General features: G+C 34.0%; 1 protein-coding gene across 8 annotated transcripts in view; it reads right to left on the reverse strand.

Moving 5' to 3' along the window:
- The window catches only part of SFSWAP (splicing factor SWAP), a 56,688-nt gene that overhangs the window by 23,844 nt on the left and 10,223 nt on the right, over window positions 1-22,621 (reverse strand). For all 8 annotated transcript variants that reach the window (XM_085321134.1, XM_085321133.1, XM_085321135.1 and 5 more), the window contains exons 5-13: window positions 21,768-21,993; window positions 21,184-21,299; window positions 20,227-20,362; window positions 14,539-14,776; window positions 14,094-14,225; window positions 13,662-13,755; window positions 11,246-11,423; window positions 7,600-7,833; window positions 3,021-3,211 (exon numbers count right to left, since the gene is read on the reverse strand). In XM_085321134.1, the coding sequence (XP_085177260.1) occupies window positions 3,021-3,211; window positions 7,600-7,833; window positions 11,246-11,423; window positions 13,662-13,755; window positions 14,094-14,225; window positions 14,539-14,776; window positions 20,227-20,362; window positions 21,184-21,299; window positions 21,768-21,993 (1,545 nt within the window). The remainder of the gene's footprint in view (window positions 1-3,020; window positions 3,212-7,599; window positions 7,834-11,245; window positions 11,424-13,661; window positions 13,756-14,093; window positions 14,226-14,538; window positions 14,777-20,226; window positions 20,363-21,183; window positions 21,300-21,767; window positions 21,994-22,621) is intronic.

Consider the following 22,621-nt stretch of genomic DNA (forward strand, 5'->3'; position numbering starts at 1 on the left):
ACACCTCCAAGTAGTAAACTAACCTATTCTCCTCCATGGAATGGGAAGAAGTCAAGTAACCAGAAACTTAAATGGAAAATACGTAACAAAGTGGAAAGTGACTCTTGGATAGAGAAAGCAGCTCTGCTGCCAAAACCTGCTGATGGAGAGAAAAGCTTCAGTACAGTGCTATAGTGTATGAACAGATCAATACTAGAAGGATTTTATGTATATAATGAATGCAAATCCCTCATTTAGGCTTTTAAAATTGTAGTTATTTTATTGAAATCAGAAAGTTTCTTTTATGTGAAACACATTATTTCTTAGGTACTGCAAACAGAAATTTCCATTTATGTGTAAGAAAAGAGCAAATCAGTGGCTTTGGTAAGTTYTTAAGAGTTTAGTTTTGTATTTCTTCAAAAAATTGCAAAAAATCACTCCTAGGAAATAAGTGCCTTCATTAGTTAAAGACAGGAGACAAAGAATGTAATATGTGTATGATTTCTACCTCTTCCAGCTTTCAACAATAAGCTGGAAATGATTTAATTCCAGAAACATCATCTCTCTTAATCTGTTTATAATGGTCTTGWAGACATCAATAAAAATCACAAATATACTGTTGAAATAAACCATTCACTGGAGTAAGAGGACAGAAGTATTTCACTACTACTCTTCAAATAGAATGAAGTACACAACTGAAAAATTCATTCTTGTTCACAGAAGAAGCTGAGACCTTGACTATAGCTTTGTCTATATTACTGTAAAACACAAATTTGCAATCTGAATTTTTCTGTAGCTTGTACTTTTGAGATTAATTTCTTGCAGAGATGTTGTTTATCTCTTCCTTATAGCACAAATACAGGTATACTGACTCAGTGCTTAACTCACACATTACCACCTACTGTTGCAAAGGCTCACTATTTCTATCCTAATGGAACTAATGGAATTCTTAAAAGTATTAATGAACTAATTTGTACCAGGACTAGAAATCAAACTTAAAAATAAAATTGATGTATGCATTCCTTACTAAAGATATGACAAAAGTGAAAATGAAGCAAGTTAGTAAAATTTTACTCATCAATTGTTGCCCTTTTTAACTGCTGTGAGAAGTACTATGTATTTATAGTCATTATTTTACAAATTTTAAATTACTAGATGAAGATTATTCTGTATTACCACATATGGCATGCAAGGAGAGAGAAAGAGAAGTGCAATTACCTATTATAGCTATATATCTGCTTCAATCACAATGACACCAACCCACTGATTTTTACATAATGAACAAACTACTAGAAAACCCATGGACACTGTAAAATAGAACTAAAATACTTCTACAACTTAAGTTACATACCTTTTGGCCCACGATCYCTCTTTAAGCTTATCTACTCAAAAACTGTAAGTCTTACAAAGTAGATTTCAAGAGGCTTAGGCAAAGAAATATTGTAATTATAACTACTGATCAACAGACTGACTGGTAATAGATCTATCCACTGCAGAAGATAAATGACAGCTAACTGATTACAAGTTACTTCAGCATAATAAATCCTCTTTTTCTTCTTTGTGATAAATTCTAGTAATTCAGTGTACAGCGAGAAGAAAGTAACTCTTWTTTCCTTTGGAAACAATAGTCCAAAAAGTCAAACATTATTAGCAACTCCACTCTCTTGAACTAGACATAAAATTGTCATCAACATTTAGGTTACTTTTAGATTTGGCCTAAGAGTGCACAAACATGATGACCTACTCAGAACAGAGCTTCTGAAAGCCCCCAGATGATATCATCCTATGGTAATATCTATTACAGTTGAATATCCAAATGCTGAAATCAGGTGTGAACAGGCAGGAACATTACAGACACAGAAGAAAGGTAGAAAGCAGTCCAGTTCTGCCACATGACTATTTTTACACTAGCCTTCTAGAAGGCAGCAAAGGGTACAAATTTCTACCATATATATACACACACACATAGATACACACACACACACACACATATATAATATATACATATATATATATATATATATAATGTATGTATGTATGTATGTATAGGAAGTAGTGCAGAAATATGACACACTCAATTTGATTTGCTGCAGATAAATAGCTGCTTCTATTGCCCAAAAGAGTTCCTGCTGGAGACCCTGTGGATTAGATAATTTCATTATAAATTAGGCTCAGGCATGCCCTGCATAAATCAGCTTAAAAAAAACTTATTATTCCCCTTAACACTTTCATTACAAGTTTCTTTGTTTTGACTATCTGCACAGTAACGTGCATATACACACCTCTTTGTACCTTGTTCCAATATCTGTAAACTTARAATTTTATTTTAAATCATATCCTTCTGCCAAAATGTAACCTTTTATAATCCCGTACTAAACCAGAGCCTAAAGGAGAGAGAAAAATRTCTACACTTTTAAAGAATTTACACTACTTATCTAATACAATATTAACAAAGAATGGTCATTATATAGTCCGGTTTTCTCTCATCTTTGTATTTATCTTCTTGGCTAACTGCATCCCAGCTAGAAGCTTTAAACTGTATGGAACAATTTACTAACTATTCACCTCAGTTTTATACCAGTGTAATAATGAAGCTAAACAATAAAACTTGAGAGAAMAGTAGCAAAATAAGTCTTAATGGTCAGTTGTTTGTGAATTGTTTTTAGACTTGAAGATGTCTACTCACACCAAAATACACATTAAAAAAAGTAAGTGTTAGGAAAATCCATCCAAATAATCTTTAAAGCAAAGCATTCTAATTCATGGACCACTAGTGCAGACTTAAACTCACAAGCTTGTTTTAATTTCTGTAACTGACCTCTGTATCATACATCATATTTTTCTACCAATTCTGTAACTAACAGATATGAGAAATACTTAAGATAACTGAAGATGATTAACAGTTTTCTAAATTCAAATTTCTCTCCATTTGCAAGAGCTTCTCTCTCTTCAGTCAACTTCATAACATACTGTCAGATTCACATTCTATTGATAAGTTTACTGCTAAATTTACGGTAAAAAGAAAGTTATTTCCTGCTTACCTCAATATTAAAGGAATTCTCTTCAATCTTCTCAACTTCTGCTTCTGCCAGAGGATTTTTCAGGGTCTGCAAGAACAGTGCAGCTTTCCTTTTGCGTTCCGCTTGTAGCTGCTTTTCCTTAGATTCTTTGGAGGCCTGTGCAAGCTTCTCTCTTGCTGCAGCAGCTAATCTATCCTCTAGCTTCTGCTTAGCTGAGGCACAATAAAACATTAAGTTCAAAGTGAATTACAGTGAGTAACTTAATTTTCCTTAAAAACACCCCACTCCCCCAAAATCCCCACAAGTCCTTCTACTACATCCATTCAAAGACCTAAGGACGTATCAAYTTGAAATTACAAAATTCCAAGCATCTTAATTTACAGATATACCACTTGTTTGATGACAAGCATCAAAGACTAAATAGTAATTTTTAAGTTTAGAGAAATTGACATGAAAGTCCTAGTTACAGCAAYCGTGTTTGTATTGCAGCATTTAGCATATTAGTCAAATACCACTGAATTGTACTGAGAGCACCAGAAAGCACTCCACTGTTTTAGACACCACATAAAAAGGTTTTATCCTCACAGCTGGCAATCTAGTCCTATAATAATTTACACACAGCTCCAGAAGCCAACATCAAGCATTAATACAGACTACACTACTTTTTAAAAGTAGCTATAAACAACTCCTTCTAGTAAGTTATTGATTTTTCTAAATAGCAACATTTGTGAGCAAGTCCCCATACCCTTCTACTAGCTTGGCTCAGTATTTTGCAGCTCCTTTAAAGCCTTGAGAAGTTCTTAACTAACAAAGAGAGAAGAGTAAGATCATCTTCAGAAAGAACAGATGCCGAGGGATATGGGACACAGTCACTTTTTCCACCATTCTTCACCTATTAACTCATTCCTCAGCCTGTGCAGAAGCAGCAACATAAAAATGCTGCTGTCAGCCTTTCCTTGTTAGAGTTATGCTAAATGGATACTTGCCATATGTTTACTCCAATTTAAGTTCAGTACTTGCAAAGAGGTTTCAGAAATGAAAATCCCTTCCAAACCAATTTCTCCTAAACAACCACGCATGAAAGAGAAAGAATCAACAGAATTTTGTTTCGTCTTCAGAACAATGTCTCTAATGATAGATTTGTACAGAGCCTCTCTGGATCTCACACATCCCACCTGAATCCCTTAATGCTGCAGAAACATCTAATAAGTATCAAGTTTAATAGAACAGCCCTGAGTATTCCAAGTCCATCCTCTGTAAACACATGGAAACAGTGGGTATACACTATTTGTTAATTAATTTATTATTTGTCTTTAAGTAGTAAAAATCCATGTGCACATTCACTTCTTACTCTTCTAAAACTTCCTTTCAAGGGCAGAATCACAAATATAGAGGAATTCCAAGGTGCCAGCCACACACCTCTCTGTAAAGTCTCAGAGCAGGAAGGCTGGCAGAGGCATAAATTACCTGAGCACTGAGTAAGTACCTGACTCCGGAAGAACGTGGACTATCACATGAGTTTTCTAAATAAATACTTGGAGAGGGGAAGGAGAAAACACAGCCTATACACTTTTATGAACAAACACGCAAGAAAAAAAAAAATAAACCACGCAACACACCTGGTTTAAAAGTCTATCAATAATTACACAAATACACATTAAAAAATAAACACAAGTTACAATTTACTCAGCTGTGTAACACAACTCATATTTCCTCCAAAACACAGCTAAAATGCACAATTTTTTCAACTCACAAAATGAAATGCTATAATATTGATACATCCAGAGTGTATTTCACAGCTACAATGTCAGACCCTTAGAGCTCTTACTAAACTAATTCAGCTAAGTTTACAACAATTATCTTTCATTAACTGAAAGATCATGTTGATATTCATTAACAAAAGGACAAAAAATTACCTGCAAATGTGTAATTCCTGCTCATTTTAGCATAAGTGCAACAAACAACAAAAACACCTTTTCTCATGAAAATTTCAAGTACCAGATGTTGAACCTAATGGACTGTACAAGCACGGTTTTCTTTCCAGAGGCTATTAGAAAATTTTAAGGTGTGAGAATAATAATCTTAATTCTACTTCTGTATTTTGATATTATTAGCTCTATAATGGTGTAGCCGTTGTTCTATTATTTTCAACTGAATGCAGTAATACTTCAAATATTCATACATTTAACAAGATCCGAATTATTCCTTCAAGACAGACAGGGCTTTACAGTAACGTATAAATCCCCCACTTATCCTCATAAACAAATCACAACCAGTAAATGTCAYTCCTCCATTTAAACTTTGTAAGATCTCTTGATGTTGGCAATTGTGCAATAAAATTCCTGTATAGCAGAGGTAGGACTTGAACAGGTGTCTGATGCATCAAAATGAAAGAAGTACAAATGCAGTAAACTTAAAAAAGCTTGGTCATCAGCTGAGGTTAGGATGGGAAAGTGATTTCATAAAAGGGAACATAGATACTAGTTACAGCTTGCAAAACAAGTTCTGATGTATAAAAATATTTTTGTTTAGATTTACACTGAAAAACTTATTTGGAAAACTGTTAGTTTGTAAATAAAARTATGTACTAGTGATCTTTCAATGTACATAAAAGCAAATGAACCTTTAGCACTGGAACAGATTGCCCAGAGAGGTTGTGGAATCTCCTTCTATGCAGATTCAAGGCCYGCCTGGACGCAACCCTGTCTACCATGCTCTAGGTGACCCTTCTTGAGCAGGGGGGTTGGACTAGATGATCTCCAGAGGTCCCTTCCAACCTTACCCATTCTGTAATTCTGTGAAATGTGTTACCTTAATTGCTCTTTAATATTCATGAATAAGTGATCCTTGACTGCATTATTATTATTAACGTGACAAAAGAAAAAGCCTTAATTCTGAATGCAGAAACCTATTTCTTTGATCATTCTCACATAATAGATTTTTTTTTTTTAAATTAAATGATACATTTATCAGAGTTTTTAGAAGCCTCTTCATCACAAACAGTAACTAAGTTTTTATCTGGGAACTTCTCGGATAAACAAGCAGAATTCATTCTGGTAAATCCTTAATATCCATGAGAAATAAATGTGGTTTCTGAAATTCTAGCTAAAGGTGACACACTATTTTCAGTTAAAATATACCTTCCAAAAAAGACGCTTAGATCACTATGCGTACTATGTTAATTTAAACATACATACAATTTGAAATAGGTTAAGAAAATCTTATATGTAAAAAGCTGCTAAAATGTATTTTAAACATCATATTACATAAAAATAAACACACTTTCATAGATTAGTGCCTCTGTATCAGAAGCCACAGAAAATAGCTTGGTGACATCAAGGAACTCCTCCTCCTCCTACAYTACATCTGAACCATCTGAAACTGAAAAATGCAGGATACTTATCCTTTTTCTCAGTATTTATGAGAACTATTTAAGAAAGTAGCCGTCTAAATTTAGCAACTTTTTCTTTATGCTCCTTAAAGAAGGAAGTAATGTAAACTCTTCATTTTGCTCTTTTCACAGCTCTGATTCTTACCTCATGTTTTCCAGTCCTCTTTATAGGCACYTTAAAGTGTTTACACAAAGAGCTGCTCTAGATACTCTTCAGAAAGTTTCATGACCATTTCAAGCAACATTTATTATTATGTGATTACAGGGAGAAAACAAACCAATCTATTTACCTATGCATCTAACAGAAATTTTGTCTAAACTTTTTCATCCTGCACATCTAGATTTGTGTCTTCCGTGCACAAACAAGATGACATTTTTTGGTTGAATTACACTTTGCCCCCCACAACTTTTTTTAAATATATCTTAAACTATTTTTATGACATTTCCTATGTTCATTAGATATGTGCACTACAGCATACTCTGCACTGCAAAGTTTAAAATAGAACTGCTACTCAGGAGTCAACACTCCCMCCCAAGTTTTAAAGATGAAAAATTACAAATGCACTACAAAAATATAAGAGCAATATTAAGTTAAGCTGGTAAACACAGCATCATCACTTTAATAAACAATCTCGATTGTGAAACAACTGTGGGGATTAAGGGGGAGAAATTTGATCTCTTTAAAGCTTCATTCAGATTCATACCACATATCCCTCTGCCCTTACAGGCATAAACACAGTAACAGAAAAACCCATACAAAGACTTAAAAGCACTGTATTTTGATAGGAACAAAACAAGAAAGTTGTTATTTGTGCATCCAGGCAGGCTATACAGCTGAAAAACAGCTGGAAGCATTTCAATGTTCTGTGAAGGAAAGGAAGAACTGGGCATGCTTTTTTCTGGACTGTGTTAATGCAATCTGGAAACTAGAAGTCTACTGTTTCACTCAGGCTGTAATCAAAACAAGAATATCAGAAAGATCATACATTATGGCAAAGTACTCAAATCCAGTTTGACTTTAGTCGAGCAACGAATGAAAACTTCATTCTTAAAAATAAGCAGGAAATGCCACAGAGGGAGCTGATTCTTGTTAAAATGACACACTGAAGATTCAAAATACCTAAAGCAGCATACTTATTCRTGGAACAATTTTGCCATTTGCCTGAACGACTCAATCTTTCATTTTGCTTTCAGTGTAATATTGGATACCTTGTTTAGCTTCCAACTCCTCCTGTGTAAGTTGAGGTTTCTTCTCTTCAGTAGCAGTGCAAGGAGTGGTAACAGCTGGAGTATGATTTGAAGCACTATTAGCATTCTCTTGGCCTTCCTTGCCCTCCTCTTCTTCCTCATCACTGTCGTCATCTAATTTAACACGGTTTTTCTCCAAGGGAAGAAGGTCATTTTCTTTGGCCTTGATTGCAAAGCTTATTGGAGCAAATGATGCTGTGAATGAATGGGCAAGATTTTACACATCATTAGAGAACAGTAGAAAGCAGGTTGAATTTTTTTTTTTTTTTGACTCTAGCCTTTTCTCATGAAGACTACACTGTGAAAAGGTAAGTGGAAAAAAAACAACAAATCTCAACAACAAACCTCAAAACACAAGACAAAAAACACCCTTGAGTCATCTTAACATTATACAAATTACTTCAGGGAAAAGGACACGACTTTTTTTTTTTTTTTTTTTAATCTCCTCAACAACAAGTGGTTTTTAAGCCTTTTTAAATACTTTAGTAAGAGCAGGAAAAACTCTACACTACTGGTACTCTAAACCATCTCAAGAATTACATCTTCTCAGGTGAGTTAAATAGAAACAATTTAATATTCTGTCCCAAATATTTTGTCTAAGTATTTTTTTCTTTCCCCACATGAGCRATCTACTCCTCTAGATTTAAAAAAAGAAAAAATCTCTTTAGAAACAACATGATATTTACCATCTAAGAAGTCTGTAGCAATTTACCTTGTGAATTTATGGATATGTAAATATTCAGATCTATTACGTGTCACTTTCTCTTTTAAACAGCTGCAGTATGATTAAATTGATCAAAAACCCCTACTGCACACACTTTTTTTTTTTTTTTGGTTGATCAATCTCATATGAAATTTTCATTGTATGACTTAAGCTGGATACATAAGCCCTTGGTTATAATACCAAAGCTTTAGATGGGTGGAGAAAAAAGGAATGCTGACCACAAATTTTAAAAGTTCTACGCTTTAGATGCAAGGCCTTCCTTAGAGTCTGCAATATGGCTATTAAAATGCTTTTCCGTTTATTCAAAATTAGTTTCTCCATTCAAAATTAGTTAGGGTGCCCCCCTTGCCCAAATTATGTAAGAAGTGTTTTGGATTAAAGCATGAAATCAGAAATGCTGTGATCTAGGATAAAATATTTCGTAAAGCTGTAAAAGGCATAAAATAGTTGACAATAGTTTTGCCTACTTAATTGTATCATGCCTCATTATTACACTGGCATTATCTCTACAATAAATCTTAATATGCATCTTCCCATATTAAGTAATGCCTTAAAAAATTCTGTATTTTTAGGGAAATATAGTATTTCAGGCCAAACAAGAGAATCCTAGAAAAGATTTCAGTATTTCTTCTCCATGGTTCATTTTTTCTTATTGAAACTATTTTCCCAGTTTCTCCTCACTAAGCACTCTGTCAAGGTTGTTTTCTGACACACTATGCTGGATATACTTGCCTATGTTTCCTTCACACTAAATCTGACGGTTTGCAAAATGATAGCATTTGTCAGGCTCACACAGCAGTACTTAAAGACTTATTTCCATCTATATGAAAATTAATTACTTGGGGGCGTTAACAGCATTTCATTATAGGAGAACTAAATGCAAAAGCTAAGCAGTTTTTCCCACATAAAAGTATTCCTTAGCTAGTCTTGCTGCGACAAGATTGGTGGTCAACTATTCCTCTCCAGCAGCTGCTGTTCCCCCCCAAAAGACAACACAACACACTCACCCCAGTACATTCAAAGGAAGAAGAATGCCTGTACGCGGACAACAGAGTGGCACAGTAAAAAAGGAAATCGTGGATCATTTTAAGCTGGGTTTTACYAGCGGATCTTCCAAAAAATAATAAGCATAGCTAATACATTACTACATTTAAATCTGAACTAATCCTTTTCCTTCAAAGAAATTTCCTTGGAATAGTTTTGAAAAGTAGTTTCTGCAAAATACAGAATTAATCTGTTAACTGTTTATCCAAATACAGCTTGAAGAACAAAGGACTGAACTTCTCACACGTTTCAAGCAATAGCAATCTACTGCCATACGGTCTGCTGCAGTATTTTTTCTTTTTCAGAATGCCTTTTGCGTATGTATCCTCTAAGCTTTCAGTTAGGGAAATTTAAATACAATAATTAATTTACATGCCAAGGTTTATGAAAAATGAGCTTTGCATCTTGTAATTCTGGAGTTAGAAAATAGGCTTAGAAATATGGAAGAACCGAAGAATTACATGGTAACAARTAACAACAGTGATTTCCAACTTTCTCATATGGTCAAACAAATCCTAAATGAGATTTTTAAGCCTTCAGAAGCAGAAGAAAAAGAAATCTGGTACAGATGTTATGTCTGTCTTATAGTCAACTACTGTATTTCAGTTACAAAAAACTGGGATTTGTACCATATTAAAGAGAGGAAATGGAAGTATGTTTAAAAGAACAGGGCTGACCTGAAACATCTCTTTGATTACATTCCATAATCTATATGTGAGCTTTTTTCTTTCTTTAAATTAAAAAAAAAAAGGGAGGAGAAAAATAAATAAAAGAAATAGCACTCTAGGTTGCCATTTATTAGTAACCTTAACAACAACACACACATACACACCATTGCATTTGCATTTTATATTATATGTCACATTCTCTTAAAAGGGAATCTTTGAAGATGAGGGAGATTGTTTCTTCCCTGGGAAAGCTACTCAGCCTGCCTAGAGAAGAAAGTGCAGCGTATGGAAAGCAAGGAAACCACAGGAAAGTGCTTGGAGCCTAAGGCCCACCTAAAGAAACTGCAGTAAGGAATAGGGAGAAACAAAAAGAACTTCCCTGACCACAGGGAGCAGGCTAACTTTTCAGCAATTAAGCCATCAAATTAGCTGGAAGGCATCCATGTGAACACAGGGCAAGAGTTAAGAGTTTTTTCCTGTTTTGTTTTTTTAATTGCTTTTAGCTCTACTTAAAAGATTTAAGTCTTTTATTTCTTTACTGAAAAGGGGAAAATTAGTAATATATTTCCTGACAGCCCAGGAAATCAGCTCTGGATTATATATAATATTTTCTCAAACTCAGGACACTAATAGTGCATCAGCTGACTTGTTTGACTGGATTCCAATGGATCCTCCCACTTGGTCCCTCTGCTGCTAAGACTGCAAGAGAAAAAACATTCTACTTAGAGAAAGTCTGACTAAATTCCAACATGGGAATATGGAGAAATTTATAAACACGCCTAGCCTACTTCCTCCATATGTACAGTTTCACTAAGACTACAGCTTTTATTCAGAAGAAATATCTCCTTTCTCATAGGGAACTTGTAATAGTCAAGTTTTAAATTGCTTAATTATAGAAGTAAGATTCTATTAAGCCCAATAATGAAAGCCTTCAACTTTGCACTGAAATAAAAAACTGAAATAAAACAATTATTCCATCAGACAGTGAACATTTGATACAATCTAATACAAAAATAAGAAATATGAAAGCAATTATTTCAGTCCTTTATTTCTTCTACATGCTGTAATTCCTTTCCTTACTTTTTCTTTCTTCTTTTTTCTTTTTTTTTTTTTTTTTTTGGAAGTATATCCCAACAAATATTTTAGTGTCCAACAAATCATGCTAATGTACCTTTCACCAGTTTACCGTCACTGATGGTTTTAGGAGGAGGAACATCCTTCTTACTTCCTGGAACTCCCTTAGCACTTGGTTCAGATGCATCTTCAGGTGTATGTTCATCTGCAAACTGAGTCTCACTTGGCGTATCACAGGCAGTATCCGCTGGAACGTCTTCAGATGAAGATACTCCCTTTTCAAACAGAAAAATGCAAGGTTATCAACTGGATAATTCAGGATAGAATTGCTGCAGCATTTGTAGAGCTGCAGTTCTTCCAGTCATTGCAAAAAAATTACATTATCAGCAGCCAATTGTGTATCAGTAATCTATTCTATGCAGTCACAAGCTCAAGTTTGCCTCTGTTCCATGTAAATCCAGAGGTTACAGAGAGAACTGCAATAAGAATGTGTTGCAATTTTAAAGGAAAGAAAGCATGCTTCAGCTGGTTTGCTTTTGCCAGCAACTGTTTTAAAAATGACATTTTTAAAATTAGGGCCAGAAAGCATATTCGAGGTCTACTCTTCTAGTCTTGATTTTCAGGGTTCAGAGCAAAGTCCATTCAAGTTAATTCAGAGGGGCAGAATAAATGCTCATGACATTTTTGCTAATACACAATTGTATAATACTTTCTTTACAAATTCAAGTTATTACAGGAGTGATCACAGGCTGAAGTATTTGATTTGTTCCAGTCTTCTGCCAGATAAACGATGGGTCCACTGATGGCTTTTATGGCACTACATTGACAGAATACAGATGTTCTTGGATTTGAAAAATCAGATACTGGAAGCATAAGGAATTATTTGTTCTGCTATTACATGACTGCATCATTCTAGGTGAGCTAGAAACTTGTACTACAAAAATTTGAAGATGTATATTGTAAAACATTAAAAATACATATATGGTAAGTCAGGGTATCATATTCAATAACGTAACATTTAAATGAGTCTCTCAAATTGTTTGGTTGCTTCCACTTGGCTGCTGTTAAATATATTGAAAGTTGGTATTGAAGAGATCTTTTCACTACTGCCTGCAGCTGTTCCCTGACCAACAGCAGTAATTTCTGAAAACGTTCAGAGAGGAAAAACACAAAGGAATCTAGGGCTTCAGCCTAAAATTACTGAAGCCAAAAGTCCAATCTTCTATCAATTTTCATGACCAAATGGAGAGCAATCAATTGCAGTAGTTGCCTATATTCACATTATTAAAGTAAAAAAAAAGAGAAATATTTTATTATTATCTACAAAAACCATGCAGTAGGAAAACACGCATTGCTACACAAGACCCCAAGGGACTTAAATCAGTTTCTGCTTGCTTTTTAGCTATATTCATTTGAACAGCTCAAAGAAATCCTTTATTATTACATTTTGGTTTGTGTACATTTTTCACCAGAAAATAAACGTTAACAAATCCTTATTAGTTATAGAACTATTATACTAGAATTTCTTATTTGCAAATCAGTGGGCTTGAATTCATAACAGTCAGTATTGTGGTAAATGACAATTTTGCACGTAAAATACCAACTAAACAATCTGACTACCATATTTACCACAACTTGTCCTTAAAAATAGTGTTTTCAAAATATTTTTCAGTAAGATCAAGTATTAGACACAAGTGTCTCAAACAATAACTAGTAGAGAATTATATCATTTTCCAGAAAGCTATTTTGAGCAGTAACACTGAAAGGTGTATTGGTAATTATTTCTTGAGCCTCTGATATAAGCCTTGAGATGACCATGACCTAAGGCCTAAAAAGAAAACAGCTTTTCCCAGGAAAAGTTAAGAAGATCTAGATGAAGTGTTTCTGATACTATTTGTAATTTTCAGTAAGAAAAAAAAAAAACTTGCTCTAGTGCTATTAGCTAATGCTAGAATGGTTAAAAACGAGGATGAAAAGTCAGGACATCATCTTCTAATAACCTGAACTAGAAGAAACGAAGGAAGTAGGAAATTGAAATAAGATTGAAATGAGAGACAACATTGCTTCAGCCAGCCATGCCAGGATTCCTCCATAACAAAACCTCCCTCAGTAGCAGCATGTCAGAGAAGTATTTTAACTACTATTTCATGAAGAAAAATGAGGCATGCAAGAAGACGGGACTGTCAAAAAGCTGCACCTAGCCTTTCCAAGAACAGAACCCTAATCCTAGAAAGCTCTACATCTCCTCAAGACACATATTTCCTTGTGTAGAACATGAAAAGATTCTCTGGTTGCCATTTTATATTATAACCACAAGCTTACAATACCCCAAACAATACCCCAAACAAATGCAAAACAAAATTTAAAAACAACAAAAGAGCATTCAAGCCATGAATGTCTTCATACAGTTCCTTTTAAGAAAAGTCTCACGATAACATGTGAGAAAAAACAATTCCTTTTCCCATTTATTTTCCAATTATCTGTAATACATCTATATACAAATATGCATGTACCTGAGAGTTGTCGCTGCTCTCTTTTTGAAGGAAGAACTGTTTTTTAAATTCATAATAAGCATTATATTGGTGCCATGGCTGCAGAAACTCAAATCTGTTAAGAGAAAAATGAACTTGTGAAAATGCACACGAACACAGTGAGTACAATCATTTACCACCTAATCATCTGCACAGAGAATACTATTCAATGTTTGGAGTTAATACAGCTTATGCCTAACATATATTCATAGCACGGTTTCTCGAGACATTTTGTTTCATTGATTGTTTTGGGCAATAATGCTTTAAAGTGACCTTTAGGCAGGTCCCTGAATTTCTCTCACACACACAAGATAGTGCACCCCTCTGAGATATGTACACCCTGATAATATATTTAAAAATGAAACAATTATTATCAACTATTAAAACAAAAGTTAAAATAATGCCTTCTCTTACCTAAGATCATTCTTGGCACGAACACTAGTTTCAAATTTTATTCCATTCCTAGCAACATACTCAGCTAGCTTGTCAATAACAGGCTGGATATCTGGGGGTGGAGGTATAATGGCAACCACTGGAGCAATTGTGCTAGAAAATCAGAAGTACATCATTTTTACAAAGAGAATATAAATATCTTTCAGATTCTTGTTTTAACAAGTAAACATTAAACAAAAGTTTGCTCTCTGGGCTTATTATGCAGTTAAATCAACTACTATTTTTCCATCAAGCAAAAAGTTCCAAGTAGCCAAGTAACAGTAACCATACATAATACTAAAGACCAAAGTGGAACCAGGTGATTGGAACAGTATAAACACTGAAGAATATTGCTAAGAAATCAGCATTAATAAAATTGTTACTAAGCACTTCATACACAGCATATCTATATAATCATAGGTGGTACCTTGTAGAAGTTGTGGTAGAAGTCAACCCACTGCTGCTATCAGTTGTTTCTGGGGGAGGTGGAGGTGTAGTACCAGGGGGTGGAGGCACTGTTGCTACCCCTGTAGTGCTCGATACAGTCACCCCTGCAGGCAATGCATTGTAGTAGGTGGCAACATCTATTCCTGGAGGTGGAGGCGCGAGGCAATAGGTTCCATCAGGTAGCATGTAGTAACTGTAATACATGGCTGCCACAGTTGCTATTAAAGAAAAAGAAATACAAATATATATATATATATATATATATATATATATAGTTAAGATCAAAATTTTAATGAGAAGAAAAAATACCCAATTAGAAAAAAAATTGTATCAAACATGTACAAAAACATCTGGAATCTAGACTCACACATCACATTAAAAATATTCATACTAATGCACTTAGAATGAGTAAGAAATATATATATCAAAAGGACATAATCAGTACTTACTGAGGGTCGGCTGGAAATCAGACAGGTATGAATAAAGAAGTGAACCAGAGAAGGCCTACAAAACCCAATCATCTCATATGAAATCATTCTTCCTAAACTAATTCACCTCAGGCATTTTAGTTCAATTACAATTGTGTATGCATTAAGGAAGAAGTGCACGAAGATTCAAAACTAACTTTGAGAAATTAAACCAGTAGATATCAGTATCAGTAGTGGTTTAATTAAAGCAATAGTATCACTATTAGAACAAAATTGTTTTTCAAAACAGAAAATTAGAATAAATACATACTTAGTTCTGGTATTAATAGTCTTTGCTACTACCACAGATCAAAATAAGAGTAACAGCTTTAAATAAAACTAGTAAAAATCTCCTCCACACATTCGAATAATTCTTGTCTTAACTGGTAAACAGATTTGCATTACCAGCTTTGGGATCAGAGCTGTGTTGATTATATATCCAGTTAATTAGAAATTAAACTACGTAGCCTATTAACTCTGGAGCTATGTAGTCATTCACATTCACAAATGGTAGAAACTTAAAGCTTARAGGTGACTTTCTTTCATTATAACAGAAAATGTTAAATTATACTACCTCTGCACTAGTTACAATTGTAGTTTGGCTGACCTGAGTTGGAAAATAGATAATTTAAATATGCTACAGTCATAACAAAATTATAGATGTTTTCACCCCTCTCCCTCCTCCCAAAAAGTTTACTTTTAAGAATAATGTAGTCTGAATCTATTTTATTGGAGGTGAATTTTTACTCTACATTTGATGGGTCAAACTTCAAATTTCAGATTCAGGGGCCACTTAAATTTTTGTCCAAACAGATGTCAGAAAGCACGTATTTTCACAAGAATGGCCCAGAGTCAAGAGTGATTTGGTGAGTAACTGAATGTGACAAAAACAGACCTAATTAAACATTACTAAAGCACATTTAATGTATTACTTTTTATCAACTCATACAGTATCAGAGCAGGAGGAAAAAGGATGTGTTTTGTATCTTAAAGGCACTATTTCACACCTTAACTGCACCAAATAATATTAAATCACTATTAGGAAGCTGCATATCAATAGATAAGCAAGAGGTGAATATTTGTGCATTAGGTTAAGAATCTCTGAGCTAAGGAACCAGAAAACAACCCACCATTACTGGCTGTTACTAGTTTCCATCTACTAGGTCAGCTCAGTATGACCTGACGAAAAATACACTACAGGGAGACTGAGCAAAATCCCGGTAAATAACATAGGAACCTTTCTGCGGAGTGCGGTCTAAAGCAGCCTCTACATCAACACACAAACAGTGAAGGAATATTCTCAGTCTGTATATTGCTCCCCTCATCATCTGTTTTAATGCATTCAAGCATTCCCAATATATCAAATTCAGTATCTCACTCTACAGATAATCATCATCAAGGGAGGAAAAAAAAAATCCTCAGTGTATGTCTGACTGATACCAGCGTAACACAACAGCCACCTGAAGAAAACAGTCCAGGAAAGATTAGCACATCTAACTCAAAAGATGACCAAAGTTACTTGGAAAAAATCTCATCAGGTGAAGCTGAACAACAGAAGTGTCAGGTTAGAGAAAAACTGGCAGTGCTTAAGCAAAGACAGATGGAGAGCAACACCCTTCGTAATTCCAATCAGTGCAATAACGCATCTGATTCCTACATATAAACTTGCTTTAAGTGGCTTGCTTCAGTAACGCCATTGCAGTTAGCACCACAGTTTTGTATTTCAAAGTGCTATATTTAACTTTGATGCTTTTCAATTTTATCTGGTGTCCTTTTCAGTCTTCCACTACGGACACGCACAGCTAAATCACTTCATGATTAGCCATTCATTTTATCCGCTCCGATGCTGCTTCTTACTTTAACTACATCTCACTCTACCAAGGCTTTCTAGTAGAGACAATGTAATCACTTCCTGATCTTATGGTGGATAATCTATACTGTAGTAACACAAAAGCAGCTATTTCAAGAAAGAAAAAAAGTAATAAAACATATTGCTATTAAAAACTGCCACTAAAATCTGCTTATRTTTCTTAAAAATGGATAGAAAAATCTTTTATTTAAACTGCATTAGTTTAGATGAATTATCAAGAGTTAAAAAAGACACATGCCAGTACAAGTTATATTTAACCATACTAGCTTTACCATCTTATATTACATCACAGAAATACTACAAGAATTTTCTCTTTTTAAACCTTGTTAAGAGTTTTAGTCTTTCCATAAAAGCTGTAAGCTGAACATTAACTTTCTTCGCATACATTTATGAGCAGTATTTTTCATGGAAATATCTTAAAACAGTTTAAAATGGAAGAGAATTATTATTTCCAAGACGATTTTAAGATACAGAAATAATAGCAGTTTGCATGTCTCAAACTGGATCCTTTTAGCATAATCAATACTGATCTCATTGAACTTAGAAGCTGCACCAGGATCAAAAAATACATGTAATTTATATATCCTAGATAATATATATCTACTTATTGAGACCACAGAAAACAGACAGGTTTTGCAATTTAACACCAAGATAATGAACAATTGAATTGATTAAGTTTTCCACACTGGAGGTTTGTCAGACTCTAAACGTGCATTTGTAGAAAGTGCAAAGGCTTGTGGCTTTTTTTTTTTTTTCCATTTTTTTTTTTTTAAATGAAAACATAGTACTTCATAAGGGTTTAGTTAGCCTAGCACCTTCACATAGCAGTTACTTTTAATTCTAAAGATTTGACTGAAGGGTGTATAAACAAAAAGTATTCAAGTAAAAATATTTCATAGTATTTAGAATAACAACTTATATCCCTGGAGGCAAAGCTTAACCAATGCATCAAATTATAACGAATTATCCTCTTAAAGTAAGTTTCATAAGCAATCCTGTATGGCAGTATTGACTTTATTCAAAAAATTAAATTGTCTTTAAGGAAAGCAGAATAAAGATCTGTTGAGTTACAAAGGCAAAAAGAGGAAGTGCAAACTTCACTTACAAAGTAAAAGGTTATCATTTAATAGCAATGCATCATACGCCTTCAGATCCAAGGCTGACATGAAAGTAAGGTGCCTCAGTTTTCTGATTACTCTATAGAGACATTAATTCTATTTTCAGTCTTTCCTGAAATATCTAGTATTTTTCCATACCGACACAAAGCTCTTATTTCAATTTTAATACRATTCTCTTCAGTCTAAATAAAAATTGTTTACTTGTATTAAGAAATATATTATATTTGAAAAACATAGGCAATCATTYGGGGTGGGAATGTAAACTTACAATGTATTATAATCAGCTGGCTTTCCAAAATAAGTGTCACACTTCCTTGCAACAATGCTACTAGAACAATTCGAAATGTGGTGGAGTAAGAGTATTCATTACCTATAGGTTGGTATTATCATAAAACCCTTCTGTACTGAAGGCTGCAACATGCATTTTCTTATATCCCAGTAGTCTCAAATTGTAAGAGTAAAGAAGCAGGGGGAAAGTCTTGGTATATCAGACAKAGGAAAAAAACTCAGCACACAACTTTCTTCACTGCTCTCTAATAATAATCACTTAATTGCTTTGGCATTTTTATTAAAAAAGAAAAAGAAAAAAAAAAGAAAAAGAAGAAATGTCTACTGCTTTATTAAATAAAGAATAGCCTCTGTGGCTACGGAACTTAAGAGCCAGCCCTCCAGCTCAGACAMTGTCATGAGAAATAGCATTTAAAGATCAATTTTTAAACTTTGAATCTCGTGTTTTCCTGAATTTTATTTTCCATGAGTAACACTGTACCAGTGCACAGAATAAAAGAAGGGTGAAATGATGAAAAATTATATGAACTGATCATATAATAAAAAGACTTAAATATTTTTTCACTTTAAAACTATTGCCAGCGTTAGAACAGTATATCATACTAAAACCTGGATTCACCACCCAAGTGGGATTTTTCAATAGATATACACCTATATCTTTGTGGAGTTTTTGTAATGTCAGACAGTCCACCAGAACTGCTCAAACCAGATTTACTATATGCTTTTCAGCTTAATACAGTGAGTCTTTTTTGATGGGACTCTTGTGAATTAACTTATAGGACAGTTTTTTATTCAACAATGAAGATATTTTATAATCTCAGTGCACTGCTTCAGAAGGTATGACTGAATTAGTTTATCCCACTTGTTTATTACTACCTGCAGAAAACAGCAGTAATGAGACCTCACTAAAGCAATGATTTTACTGTTATGAAAAAAATAGCTCACTTAAATGGGTACACCTGTACTTACAGTTTGACATGAAAAGAATTCTAGTTCAAACTAGGTGCATTCCAAGCCATTCAACACTTAACTTCTTTAGTAAAACATAATGTTTAAAAATTTAAAGATCTAAAATCTGATCTTTAAGTATGAATCACAGGTGACAGTATTAGATAATGAAATCACATGATTACCAATTAACATAAAATATTAAGTTATACCAAAAGATGTGCTTTTATACTCACAGATTTTGCTCTACAATTTTTCCCCTTAAAAAGATTTTACAAATGTAATGACTTGAACACTAAAGCTACTGATAACAAATCAGTTACAGGACATAAATACACAGTGAAACATTTTCAAAGTAACAGTACTCTTTACTCTTTCAGCATCATCTTGCTAACAGGGAAAAAGAATGAAAATTATTACTTAGTATTTAGCGTAATGTACAGTTCTAAAATGCCATTTGATTTAATAGCTATTTGCACCAGATACAAAATGTCACACAATTATAGAAAAAGAGTAGGAAAAGAGCAAGAAATTTCCAAAAATTTGTTATTATAGACTATTGCATCTAGGCTCCTGGTTTCTTAGGAAAAAGCTATGAATTTGTGTTGGAGTATTGGAATAGATTCTTGTTTTAGAAGAATCATCAACCTTCTTACACAATTCTGCTATATCAGGCTTCATTAACAGCATACTGATTGAAGCTGATCAAAACCATCAAGTGACCTGTGATAATCACACTCACATACTGAGAAGTTGGCTGCCCCCTCAGTTTTTGTTTTTCCAAGCAACTAACAATGTGACAGATACTCAGTCGATAAAAACACCTTCAAACATTCAGCAAGTTGAAATAAATACCAATTATGAATGAAAAAATATGAAGCTAACACATTTTCAAAACTAACACATTTTCTTCCCATCAGCATCCACATACAATTCAACATGATAAACTATTAGCCGCCTAATCACAATGTACTTACAATCAGAAGAATACTCTACTTGTGATGTCTGTACAGCTGCCCCATCTGTTGACTGTGGTGTAGATGAGTTATTATCTGATTGTGCTTTGCGGACCAATGCTGCAAGGGGATGATCAGGGTCCACTACCTTCAAAGGCTGCAAGAATCAAGAAAACAGAGATTAAAATCTGAAAAGTCTACTTAAAACACAGCATTATAAATCAAATTTTGGCAGGCAAATCTATCTAAACCTGTAGCTCTCTATCTCACAATAGCAACTTAATTCACAGAATCACAGATTTTTTCTTGTAAATGTCAAAAGAGTTTCATTTGATGTGAAGGTAAATCCATGACGCGAAAAAAAAAAAGTGTCTCTCATTACCTTACCACAGTTGTATTATCAAATACAGAACCTGATTTGGCTAAATATTAAAGTATTAATATACTGCCACTCCTCTGAAAGTCTCGTATATGTATATGTATGTATACATGTATATAACCATCCCATTATTGCATTATTGAGCAAGCTCAGAAAACAAAAACTTTTCACGCATTCAGTAAAACTTAGACTTAATAAGTGTTATTAATTCTGTTGAAATATTTGTCACTGAAACTATTATTTGATGTCAAGATCCTATCTACTCAAATTTAGAAAGAAAACATTCTATCTCAGTTAATATATGAAAGACAATATCTTAAAATCTTTAGCTTCAGKACAGTTTGTGGGATAAGTTCTTGACTAATATGCAGTGCTCAGTGTCAGAGCATATCAAAGCCAGGAACATTACAGCTTAAAAATGGAAAAAAAATTATTTATGTACTGGGAAAAAGGTAACTTGGAAGTTTACTAAAATGTATTTACGTTTTCAAGTAATGGTCTAAGTCTGAAAGAAAAAAAAAAACTCCTGTACATTAGAATTTGTGTGTCCTATAATGAGATGTTTTACAAGACAGAGTTATTTTAAAAAGGTTAAGTACCTTCATGAGCTCTTCAAGCCTACTGCATTTTTTAGATGCAAAGAGACTTGGATGCAGATAGTTTCCATCRTCGTCGTCGTCATCATCATCATCTTCCTCGGATTTAGCTCTTGAATCTAAACAAAAACAATGTTGGAATTCTATCAGAGTTATATATGGATTTGTAGAGAGGTAGGAAGACATGTGCAGCTCATGCATATGTTCATTCTTTTTTTAAAGAATCATGGTTTTCATAAATTTACTTATTCACAAAGCGACAGATACAAGATGACACTGCTAGTCAGCAATAAAACACTTAAGTACACAGACCAACTTTCCATTGGAATAGCCTGTTTCTAAAAACTCCAAGATCATAGCAGCTTTTATATATCAAAGTCTCCCCAAAAGATCTTTTCTTAATACCGTTTAAGTAAATCTTCTTATTTTGAATCACCATATTAATCTCAGATATCAATCTCAGCTACAGAATGACAGTATTGCCATTCTAATCTGTCAAAAAGATGTGGCTTTTCTACCAAATAACATCAGTGGACATTTCAACGACTCACATCCTAAAGATAGCCATTTGACAAGCAATTACTTACGTTTTTTCTCTTCTGTTTTATTTTCAGAAGGTGCAGCATATCGTCCCTCTTTCATAGCTTTCTGAATGAATTTGTAGTAAGGATTGAGGTAGTGATCAAATCGCAAGAAGTCAAACTGGGAGTTGCGTGCTTGCTTGGCTTTTAGCATAATCTCAAACTGTGCTCCCTGCTTACAAACAAAGTTTGCAGTTCGTTCTATAATTGCATGCATTTTTGCTGTTGGTGGCTGTGGGAGAAAAAACAGTATATATTTATATTTTCATAAACAGCCTGTAAAGTTCATCAGAACTTCAGAGAGAATTAGAAGCACCATCAGAACCCTGCTCCACTTCTAGCTTTCTTTAGCACCATATTTTCATAATCACTTTCAGCTGGTGTAAGCTAATCATTACTTGAAAAAAGCAGTTCATCCTTCCCCAGCTGGTCATTCACCTCATCTTTGCAACATCCTCTCCTTGTACCAGCCTTGTAGTTTTTGCCATTGCACACCAAACTCARCTGCTAAACAAATCCAGGTTTCAGATCAGGGCAGTAAAGAAATTCTTTTAAACCAGATATATGCCATAGCAATAAAAACATTTCTACCATCACCAGATGGAAAACAGATGTGTTTCTTCATGCAGCAGTGCCAACTTCAGGTGGCTCTATTATAAAATAACTTAAGGTGCTCTGAAGACTCACCATGCAATCTTTTCTTCCCAACAGCTGCTCTCTATACTGTTATTACTAAACATGTGAATATTGTTCCCAACTAGAAAAGCTTGTTACCATGCATTTTCTTGAAGGGGACATGTTGCTTCTTAAGATCAGTATAAGAATTGCATTTCCTACGTGCTGTCAGATTCTCATAAAGA

Source organism: Rhea americana, unplaced genomic scaffold (assembly GCF_003343005.1).
Source record: "Rhea americana isolate MKP2758 unplaced genomic scaffold, rheAme1 scaffold_68, whole genome shotgun sequence".
Taxonomy (NCBI): domain Eukaryota; kingdom Metazoa; phylum Chordata; class Aves; order Rheiformes; family Rheidae; genus Rhea; species Rhea americana.